The 12,500-nt window shown below is 41.3% G+C and overlaps 1 protein-coding gene across 1 annotated transcript in view; it reads right to left on the reverse strand.

Annotated features, from left to right (window-relative positions):
* The window catches only part of LOC125045303 (glycine-rich cell wall structural protein 1.8-like), a 48,647-nt gene that overhangs the window by 9,637 nt on the left and 26,510 nt on the right, over nucleotides 1-12,500 (reverse strand). The window contains exon 7 of the mRNA XM_047642508.1: nucleotides 2,445-2,806. Within this exon, the coding sequence (XP_047498464.1) occupies nucleotides 2,445-2,806 (362 nt within the window). The remainder of the gene's footprint in view (nucleotides 1-2,444; nucleotides 2,807-12,500) is intronic.

A 12,500-nucleotide genomic window follows, 5' to 3' on the forward strand; every position in this document is an offset into this window, starting at 1 on the left:
AGCTGAACCACCCGAAACAACTGGTGCTCCCATGATCAAAGCCCAAAGCCGAAAGGGCGGTCCGAAACGACCAAGGCCGAAGACAGACTCTGAGGGAGAGTCTGGTCCCCCTAGGCGTTTCCCACAGTTTAAGGTTCCCTCTAAACCTGAAGGCTTCGTCAATGACTACCAACTGGTCAGAGCATTGGAGATGCAGAGAAAAATCCGGTTGTCAATCCGGGTTGCCAGAGACCTGGGCATTATTGTCCCTAAAGATCAAGCTACCCTGAATTTCCTGCAGGAAATGAAGGAGCTTAAAGATGAGAGGAAAGTGTGTCTCTCACCACTGAATCCCGACGATAGGAGAGTCAAGATGGTGCTACTTGGCTTCTCAGTTTCGTATGACGTGGAACTGATTACATCACACCCACAGGTCGTGGAGGATTCCCAAATGTCGAAAGGGAAGACTCCGACCAGGCAAGACCTGGTGACCCTGAAAGGAGCCCCAACCACTAACCTTGATCTGGGTAAGTGGGGCACCTTTAACTTAAGAACTTATGTGCCTGAGCCAAGAGGCATCATGCCTGGAGCCTGGCTTGCTCTGTCAGGAAAGAAGCGGCCTTCAGGTGATAGGAGGTTGCTAAAAAGCGACCAGACTTTGTTCCTGCTCCCCCAGGAACCTATGTCTGGGGACAGAACAAGAGAGAAAAGGCTTCCCGACCTCCTAAGAGGAAAGAAGCTCCTCCCCAGCCGACACCGGATTACTCCAATGAAAAGGAGTTTCCAGCTATTTCAGAAGTGCAGAAAAAAGAACCAGAGGAATAAAGGTTCAAAGAACACTGCAAAAGCCTCCCCAAGAGACGATAATCTCCTATTCGATGAAGAAGATAATCTCCTATTCGATGAAGAAGATATGACTGACTGCTGTAGTTACTGCAGTAGCAACAGCTTTGGGGAGGTCAAGTGAAGAGGCAGAGAAGGCATTCACGGTCGCCATGACGACAATGACCCAGACTGTCGCAGTCCTGAAGGGAAGGAAGCTGGAGAGAGCCAAACCAGCCCCACCCTCACCCCAGGACGAGACTCCCCTCCCCACTCCAATCCAAGCCATGCCCTCAGAGGCAGAGTCAAACTAGGCTGAATCTGTGCCACCAGTGCCAGAACATGCTGACCTTACCCAGGTAAAGCCAGCAAAGGTAAAGAAACACACAGACAAAGCCTGAAGTGAGAAAAGCCAAACTAACAAAAATTAGAGCTACCAAAGGCTTTCCACCCCCCAATGGACCCAGGGATAGCCTGACAAACAGCCCAAAAACAGATGAAGATCCCTCAATCAGCGAGGACAATGGAGTTGTTAGACTCCAACATATCTCTAACCGAATATAATGATGTCTCAGATTTAACTAACACCAAGTAACATCATGACAACAATCAGTGGAACATCAATGACTTCTATACAAGGAATGCCATCCTCCATGTAATAGTATGATCAAGGATCATTGACATTGTCATTCTCCAGGAGACATTAACAGTGAAGACTCATGTCTTCATGCTGCCACGCACAGCTGGCAAGAGAGGCTTGATCTCCCTGGTCAGAGCAATAATTCCCTGCTCCGCAATAGCCGATGCTCCTCACTGTGTTGAATCTCTTGCTGTTGAGATTCGCCTGACCAGGGTCCCCCTCAAACTGTACAATATGTACAGCAGGCCATTCTGTAGGAGCTTAGACATCAGCCAAGTCTGTGCTACTGCAGCACAAGACCAAGTGATCATAGGGGGAGACTTCAATGCCCACCACCCCATCCTGGCTCCCTGCAGGGCACTGGATGTGGCTGGCTATCACATAGTCAACGTGCTTGATTGCTCTTCGCAATACCCGAGAGCCAATGCATGTCAGAGGAAGGGTCCTAGACCTCACATTGGCCACTGCGGCTTTGGTGGAGAGAATCAGATGGTGTGTCGATGAAACTGTCACAAGTGACCACTATGGCACTATAACTACCCTCAAGGATACTGGCCCAGCCCAAATGCCACAACCAAATCCAAGATGGAACAGACAAGGCCGACTGGCAGGCGTTTCAGAACGCCTTGACCAACTGTCCCAGATTCAATGAACCCCCACAAAGTGAAAATGTTGAAGTGCTAGAAGCCAGACTTATCAATGCCATAAATCAAGCACAGACCATACCTAAGACTCGGCCTTGGTCCAGGAGCCTGGCAACCATGACTACTAGGTGTTAAGCAGTTTTTATGAGCAGATGGCGCCTAAGGAGCACTGCCAGAAAGGTTTCGAAGGAATGAGCGGGTGAGCTTCTTTCCGCTCGTTAAATTATTTTTTAAGATAAGAGGCAAATACTGCTTCTATGACACAACAATCAGCTTAGACAATAGAAGGAATAATTGTTCAGGCTAATTAGGCGCACTACAAACGATCGAAGAGCTCTACATTGATCACTCATGCTCACCTGGTTGTGGAAGCCTGCGCCGTGGAAGCCTGCGCCGTGGAAGCCGAAGCCCATGTGCATGGGAACCCCGAAGCCGTAGCCGAAGCCCCAGCCATGCCCCCAGCCGCCCATCGCTGATCCAAGCATGAGGCCCGTTGCGAAGTCGCCAACCCCGTCGTTCCCTCGGTCTATAATGACGGTATTTTGCCCTCCGTAGCCACCGCGCCCGTAGCCTCCTCCTCCATAGCCACCTCCACCTCGGGCTTGACCATAGCCTCCGCCTCCGTAGCCTCCGCCCCCGTAGCCTCCGCCTCCGTAGCCTCCTCTTGGGTACCCTCTGCCTCCTCCTCCTCCGCCGCCGCTCGTAGCCACACCAGCAGGGACTGCGTGGAAACAGGTCATACGAAATCCGTTAGATTTTCCAAAGGCTAAAGATTATCTTATAGTAAGGAGATTGAGTATGTGGTTATGTATACACACACACACACACATATATATAAATACATATACATATGCATACATACCCACACACACATATAAATGTGTGTCTGTGAATATGTGTATATACACATATATGTATAGGTATATACATATGTATATATATGTATATATACATATATGTATAGGTATATACATATGTATATATATGTATATATACATATATGTATAGGTATATATATGTATATATATATATATATATATATATATATGTATATAAATGCACACACACACACACACACACACACACACACACACACACACACACACACACACACACACACACACACACACACATATATATATATGTGTGTATATATGAACATATATATATAAATATATATATATATATATATATATATATATATATATATGTATATATATGTACATACATACACCCAAGCGTGCGTATATATATGTATATATATGTATATATATATACATACACCTATATATATATATATATATATATATATATATATATATATATATACATATATATATATATATATTTATACCTATGTACATGCATATATATATATATATATATATATATATATATATATATATATATATATACATATACATATATATATATATATATACTAATATACATATATATTTATAGATGTACATATAAACACATACATACATACATATATATTCATATATACATATACATATATACATTCATATATATATATATATATACATATACATGTATATATTCATATATATATATTTATACATATATACATTCATATATATATATATATATATATTTATAAATGTGTATATATCAAATATATATATACCACTGAACCACAGGTTACTCATACAGAGGTCTAATTCTGCACATAGCTCTAGTACTCTCTGGCCTTTGTCTATGCCATGGTTATCGATCTGACGGGGCCAAGAATCGTGATCAGCCCCTAATCTAGCATTGAAATCCCCGAGAACTTACACGGGGTGCTTCCGGGGGATGTTCACAAAGGTGCTTCAGAGGAATTCGTAGAAGGAATCATGTCATCGGAAACCTGTAGAAGGGGTCGTAGACGCTGATCAAATTGAGTTTCATTGTCATGCGTCTTTCGTCTGTCGAAGTGGGGGAGTCAATGAAGGGCAAGAGGCTATTTTTAACAGCAAAACTTTCCCAATGGAGCCTTGGATCTTCAATGGCTAGACCACGCCGTAACACCGTATATTAGTTTTTACGAATGTATTAGTGAGATGGGTTACCGGTGTTAAGTCAAGCAAGCTCTCTATCCAACTCAGCTGTTTTTGTGTACCGGGTATGGTGTTGAAACCTGGACATTCTAGCATATAATTTGCTTAAAAAGGTTTTTGCATGACTCCGAGAAAAAGGGTTATTTTTTAATCCACATTTTCCGGTGCCTTCCGATCACTTGGGCATACAGGCCATCCCTAAAGGGCTGCTTGGATGCATTACATCCTACCGAAGTATCCGACGACCTGTCCAAGTTGGATGGCCGCAACGGGGTGCAATACAAGATCTGGAGCGCCCTAATCGACAAGAAGGGTACAGTTCATCCACCCTCTATTGAGATCATTACCCGTCTACTATTTAACCCTTAATCAGGTATCTGGGTCGTTCGTGTGTGTCACCGTTGGCCAAGAAATAGAACCAGCTCTTCCTCCATTTCACGGAGCCAAAACTAGGCTAAACTAAATGTACTATTGACCAATAGAGGTTCCTTACAGGTTCTGTCTGGGAGAAGTGATAGCTAAGGGGTCACTCCAAACACCCCACAACTATAAATCTCATGATCCTATCATCGGTTGCAATTACATATATAGGCCTTTTTTTTTTATAGCATCCCGAAACCCCTAACACTTCGATACATTATTTCATGTTGTATCATGGTCACTACAAAACACAATATCATCTAAGCTTGTACTGACATTCAAAGTTTTAAAAAAGGAGACAATATTTTTTTCAATTTCACTTAAAAAGGCAATAGAAAACCAGTAAAGTACATAATATGCTGGTATGATTTTAGATTACAAACAAAGCATTGTGGAAGCTTCAAATAAAATGGAAAAAGTACCTGCCTACTCTGCAACTGATGTTGTGTAAATATGCCGCTCTACACTTAGCAAGGCTGTGGAAACACTTAAGAAACCTCCTCTTGTGGAAATTATGCCGAACCGCACAAGATTTTGGAAGTTGGAAGTTGCATAAAATTTTGCATCTTATCATATCCACCGCAAGAGAGCCCCATACCCGAATCAGACAACTGGATAAATCCAATGATCACTTGTCTTACTAATTGAAATATATCAACAAATAAAGATATACACCTTTTCCTTGATATTTTTGAACCTGTAAGGTTAGAGGTACAAGTGATTTTGAAGACATTCATCAAAACCACGTCATATGACTCGGACACATTGAAAATTATTACCTTGTCGTTCCAGCGACTGCTATGACTGACTTCAAATTTTACCTTTATTAAGTGAACATGTATTTGATGTACTGCTAAAAAGGCACAAACATTTTATGCACCTTCTCAATTAAAAAAAAAAAAAAAAAAAAAATTGTACGATTTGTAATTAATTATCTGAGACAACGTGAAATATATCTAAAAAAACGTTGCACTCTGGCTGGCTGGCGAATATCACATTGTATCAAGGTAGGGGCATACAAACTGATGCAAACTGAAAAAATGTTTCAACAAGTTCCAATACGCTCTTCGTCCTCGTTCTAGGCAGCAACAATTAAAGCAACTTGCAGCAAAGGCCTTATATCACGACCGCGGGTTGCGAGGTCATTCTGAGGTCAAACATCGAACAGCAAAGCTTCCATGCCAAGAAGGTTAACTTCATGGCAAATTTTGCGAGTTATCACAAGAAGTAATGCAGAGAGGGTTACTAATAATAAATTATCCAAAACGAGCCACAATTATTGCAATTATAGCATTTTGGAGACACCTCATTTTTGGACTGACTCGCTTGAGTTCCCTTCAGAACTCAGGTCAACCCCGAGGGCAGTGCCACGAGGGGGGTCCATAGGCTGGACTGCTGGTGTTAGGGGATGTACCATATGTTTAGAAGCTGGGTGAATTAGGTAGGATGGAGTCTCATACATTTTGATCGTGAATAAACACAAACAAACCAAAAGAAAAAATCTACGGATAAGCCCCAACCAAACAAGTCTAAAATAAGCCCCCGATGGTAATGGCCAAGCATCCAGAAGTGCTTCCAACTCTAAACCAGAAGAACAGTTGAACCAAGGGTCTTCCAACAATTATGCGCCTTTTACCCTTATCACGAGAGAATTCTTTCAAAAGCTGATTCTTCACCACTACTATTGAGGCTTTCCATGCTCTCACCAAAGACCAACCTTCTCTCGATGTGAACCCGAAACCCATACAATCAGAAGACTTGGTAGTTCAACCTCTCGATACTACTTCTGTCCAGATCCTGCAAAAAATTGCCATTCTTGGAAATGGCAAAACAGTTGATTTAAGGCCCTACAACCCATCCCCGAAGATGAAGATGGTTCTTGAAGGATATCCTCTTTCCTTTGATATAGAATGGCTCCTACAACACCCAAACCTGTAAACAGCAACCAGAATGAAGATGAGGCCTTCTAAGGAGGAGATGAGACAGATCCTGATCACCTATCTGGGAGAGCCACCAGAACATCTTCGTATCAACACTGGTACTTTCTCCTTCAAAAATTACTACCCTGAACCTGTTAGATTCACATAGTGCCAGAGATTTGTTAATCAAATCAAACAATGTAGGTCTAGACCCCACTGTGGGGTTTGCTTTTGACTGCACCTCACAGATATATGGCTTCAAAACATAAGAGAAGGACAAAAACCAACTGCAAGATGCCCCAACTGTAATGAAGGCCATCATGCATGGAACTTAAAACGCCCAGAGAGGAAGAAAAGGCTAAATATCCAACCAGAGATCAAACAAGATAATCTGCTTAAAACTCCAAGAATCTTCCCAAGGGAACTCCACAGCTTTAATAAGGAAGGTTCTTGGAACCCCACTCCTCAGAGCCACAACTCTTTTGCTCCAACTTAGCATCGAATGCAGGAATCTTACCATTTTTTGCCAGTTTCCTGTCCTCCCACTTCACCTAGACCTTGCACCAGTTGCGGCCACCACCAAGATCCTCAACTCAGGATGCAGCTCTTATAACGCAGCTTCTACAGGCATTCCTCACCCTCTTTGGTAGCGAAGTGAACCGTGATCTTCTCCAAGACACCGTCTCAAGTGTCATTGCAGCTTTTCCTAGGATGAATGTTTCTACAGAACAGCCCACTCATCCTTTTGATGCCTCCACAGATAAGTATCTGACAATGTGAGATTCAGACATGATGGGTACTACTAGTGCCAGGTCAGTGGAAGCATTTCCCCCTCTAAGTAAAATGAGAACTAGGAACATCTCTAATGACAGCAACAGCTATACAGATAACCACATTCTAAGAAAAAATAGAAAAAAAAAAACTACAATGATAAGCCAGAAAAGACAAGCTATAACAGTCAATCCTCAGCTCAAGACCTCCCTCAAAAAACTAACCACTTAGAAATCCAAATTCCTGTATTAGGACCTGATAATATCATTGCATCACAACAGGGCTCTCCCCCTATCATTTGCATTTCTGAGGAAGAAACACCATGCTACACTATGGAGTCAATCCAGCTATCTGAACCAATAATAACCTCAGGGCTTTGTCCTCCAGTCATGAGTCACACCCATAATACAGACAGGATAAGGATCCTTCAGTGGAACATAAAGGGTGTCAGAGCTAAACTCCCTTTACTTCACCTGGCACTTTCTGAGGAGATATATGACATTATCTTATTACAGGAAACCCTTCTCATATCTGCTATTAACTTTCCCAGTTATATTGGTTTTCACAACTTTTACACACCTGGAGTGAACAGGGGAATCTCCATATTTGTCAGACGGAACATATATATAGAATCCATCACCACACATAATGACTGTGGCAGGGAGATAGAAATAATTGGTGCTTTACTTACCCTCAACAGCCTCAGTCTGTCTATTTACAACATTTACCGACCTCCGAGACTGAGTGCAGTACTCAACCTACTTCACATTTATTTCCTCATGTGCAACTCGCCAACTGAACTGGGTGGAGACTTCAATGCCCACCAACACATATGGAATGATCCAAACTCTACCACCTCAAATAAGTCTTGCAGAAGTGGATTATATATTCAACGGCTCACTACCTTTCCTGAGGTATCACTTTTGAACAAACATACACCCACGCACCTCAGACCTTACTTTTCTCTCATCTGATCTTCTACCTACAACAGAGTGGACCCTTCATCAGTACCTCACGTCTGACCATTTTGCTACCGTCACCACACTTCATCTGGCCTGTCTGACTGCTGGACCTCCCAGCCCCTTCAACAAAGCTAACTGGGGACTCTTCACAAATATCATGGAGAACTGGGCTGATACCTACTCCCATCCACTCTCCTAGACAATCATTAAATGGAAGTTATCACTACTTTGCATTAAGCAGCAGATCCAGCAATCCCTGTTACCTCTCCCACCCCTTTCAGGAACAAAGACTGCTGGTATCACAATGAAAAGGTCAAGCAGTTAAATAACTTACTTCTACAATATAGGAAGCTGTTAAGAAGACATCCCTCTCCCGATACTGAGCTCCTTTAGAGCTGAAAACAAAATTATCAAGAAAGAATTACATGAAATCCATATACTGGCATGACATAGTAAACAAGCATACTTCTATAGGAGACATATGGAGAACACTCAATCTTGCTGCTGGAAGGTTTAGGAAGAAGCCTTACCATCCCTCACCACAAGAAAAAGCCAATGACCCCATTCGCTCTTTTAGGGATCGAGGTGACTCCACACAACTATCTTCTCAGTCTTCTCTGAAAATTAGTAAGGACACTACCCCTGGCATTGATATAATAACCTACTCCATACACAGACATCTGGTTAAAAAGACTGTTACTTTTACCACGAATCTCTTTATCAAGTCTCTTAGCTCGGATCGACTACCAGTAGCCTGGAAACAGGCCAACATTCAACCTATTCCCAAGCCCGGTCCTCAGCTAGCATTCAGACCCATTTTACTAATGTATTGTATGAACAAATCCATGGAGAGAGCACTGCTTGCTATTAACCTATATGATACCACGGCCTCACCGACATACATTTGCCTTTTGTAAAGTTATGGGTACATCCGAAAACCTTACCAACATTCACAGTGACATCGACGGGAAAGATAGCATCATAGGCTTCTTAGATTTAGAGAAGGCTTTTGAGCTAGCAAACAAGGAGGCAATACTCAGTTTACTCGCTCTGACTTCGTATCCTTTGAAATTGGTACTCTGCAGGGAGGGATTCTAAACCCCTTCCTCTTTAACATCCTTATTGCAAACCTTTCACAATCTTTTTGCCTATGAAGATGATCTACAACTCATTGCCACTGGAAGAAACAGATTCACACACAGCCAGGAGCTGGGCCTCAAAATTAATTCTGACAAGACCAGAGCACTACAGACCCAACATGTCATTAATAATCAATGGCTTTACATCAGGTCCGATAAATTAAAGTGGGTTAATGAACGCAAATGTTTAGGCGTAATTTACAACTCCCAGAACAGCTCCTCCTCACAGCTTTCCTACCTTCTTCAGAGATGCAAGAGTCGCATATACATCCTCAGACGACTGACAGGCCTGGATTTAGGTGCAGCAGGCTACCATGTTCTCCGCTCCTTCTATACACATGCCATCCACTCTCTCACAGACTACAGTGCAACATCACTACTACTACATACTCCAGAGGTGTTCAGAACCCTAGAAACAATCCAAAATAAATGCATGAGGATAATTCTAGGAGCTCCACAATGGACTCGACTAGTCAACCGTCACTTAGAGTTGTATTGCCGCTGGTCGTATCACCAAGACAATATCCTCTCATGATATATCTTCCTTCATCAATAACCTTAGACACTACATTCATTTCAGGACTCCACCAAACCCAAGACTCACGTGGCACAGTGAGATTTAATATTCTAAAGAGACCCTAAACCTGTTGCCCATAATCAATGTCAGAGGGGTTGATACTCCTCACAGACAGTTCAGTCCACGTCCACCATGGGCCCCGCTCCCTGTTTCCTTTGACTTGGACACCCTTCCATGGTCCAAGGCTCTCTGCACACAGACTGATTTCACCAGAGCCAGAAATGAATAGCTAGTCACTGCCTCACCAGACCAACAGTCTGGTAAGGCAGGGCCAGCTTTTACCTGCAATGACTATGTGTGTAGCAGGAGAATCAGGAATGGTGCATCAACCTTACAGGCAGAGGTATTTACCATAAAGGCTGTGCTTACATATGCTATTCATCTAAGTCAGTCCAGCATCTGCCTTTTCACGATCCAGTTATCTTGATAATTTACATCTCATCACTGCAATTCATTTCAAGTTACATCAGTTAACCACTCATGGCAAGAACATAACTTTCATCTGGACACCAAGCCATGTTGGCATACCACAAAATGAAAAGGCTGACCTTGCAGCAAAAGCCAGCATGAGACTATGCACCTACAGCAATGTCAAACCCAGTATTAGCAGGATCTCTTTTCCTTAGCTAGCTAAGTAGACAAATGTATACCCCTTCTATTAGAGAATGAGGATAATTTCAAGTTTATCTCAAGATTTCCTCCACCAAGATAGGATCTTTTCCTCATTGCCTTATCCAATATTACCATATACAGTGCAATAACCATTCAATCTCGGACTGACTTCAAGCTTCAAAAGGTGCACAACTACTGGGTGGCTTAGGCTATGTGACTACTTGGATAGGGAGAAAAAAAAGTTAAATAATGTGCACGTAAAGGGCAAACATGTAATAAAGTGTATCAAAATGTTAGAGGTTTTGAAAATGCTACAAAAAGGCCTAATATATATATATGAATATATATATACATATACATACTTATATTTAACTATACATATACATGCAAATATGTATGTATATATATATATATATATATATATATATATATATATATATATATATATACACTCGACGCTGCGTTGATGTTTTTCTCCGTCGCGATGTAAAGCAGCTTCCATGACTTTTCTTTTCTGTATGTACAGTCCTCCATGGACTATTTTTGCTTCCTTCCAATTGGGTAGATGTCCAGCTTCATCCACATGTACCACCATGACGTTGGAAGTTCTATGGTGGCGGATGTCAGCTCGATGTTCGCTGATCCTGGTGTGGTTGGTGAATAGCAAAGAACGCCGGTTTGCTAAGGGCAGGCCTCTTCTTATGGACTTCTCAATATGTTCAAGGATTCTGTGCTTGAACCAACTTGTCGTTGATCCAATATACCTAGTATTACAGTTAGGATAATTAAATATACACAATGTTTGAACATAAGTCTGAAGCAAAATATTCTTTTTTTTTATGTTTTAGAAAAGTGCTGATAGTGTGGTTATTCGTGAAAACTAGATTGAATTGTACCAAGGGAAATTAATATTTAAGCAACCCAACACATTAATCATCCGAGATACGGTAATCTTTGGTTTGTTTAAGAACAGACGTAACTTTTAAAGGCTGGCAAATATTATTTAAGAATAGTCTTAGGGTTTTCTGAAGCATACCGCCTGGGTATCCATTTGTTTCAAAGTAATTTAATAAAAACTTCACTTCCACACCAAAACGGGGCCAAGTGGAGCATATGTTGATTATGGTAGATATGCTATTAATCTTGTCTATGCATTATTTTATCATAACTCAAATAATGCATTCCCAAACCAGTAAAAGTATATTATCTGTAAACAGTAGAGCACAGTCGGCCGTTTTCTTTGTCAATATAAAAAACGGATTTTTAAAAATAATTTCAGAGGTAAACATATATATGATGTACATGTTGATGGTTGTACATGTGATGGTTGACAATATATTGTCAATGTATCTTCTGTAAAACAAGGGTTTAAAGTCCAAAAGACAGTTATGTATCCACTTCTTTTCATAACATAAAAAAGCATAAGCATAGGTAGGGCAAATGTGAGAATTCCATCGATCTGAGTATATAAACGACTGCCAAAAGTAAAAACAGAATCGTTTTTTGACAATATTTAAAAGAGACAAAAACAGAATGATACATAGGTGCATCGAGGATTTTTTTTAAAGGTCGTATGATTATTTAGTTTGTCCTTTAGTTTTAAGAGGTGAGTGGGTAGGTTAACATTTAACAATTGGAATTTTGACGAATCAGAAAGTATAGAGCATTGTTTGTCAATGTAATCAATTCTGTTCAGTAAGATAATGTCCCTTCCTTTATCAGGTTTTGTTATTACAACATGTTCATCTTATGTTCAAGCTTTGTAAATATGTTTAATTGTCCTAACTGTAATACTAGGTATACTAGTAATACGACACATTGGTTCAAGCACGAGATGATGCTGTAGCGTGGCCAGCTTCTTTTCGCCCCGACTTTGACCCCAGCATGCTGACGTCAGCATACCAGTGCTCATTCAAAGCTGAGTCGACTGCGAAGGGCAACTTAGTGCGAAC

The sequence above is a fragment of the Penaeus chinensis genome, chromosome 37 (genome assembly GCF_019202785.1).
Source record: "Penaeus chinensis breed Huanghai No. 1 chromosome 37, ASM1920278v2, whole genome shotgun sequence".
Classification (NCBI taxonomy): Eukaryota; Metazoa; Arthropoda; class Malacostraca; order Decapoda; family Penaeidae; genus Penaeus; species Penaeus chinensis.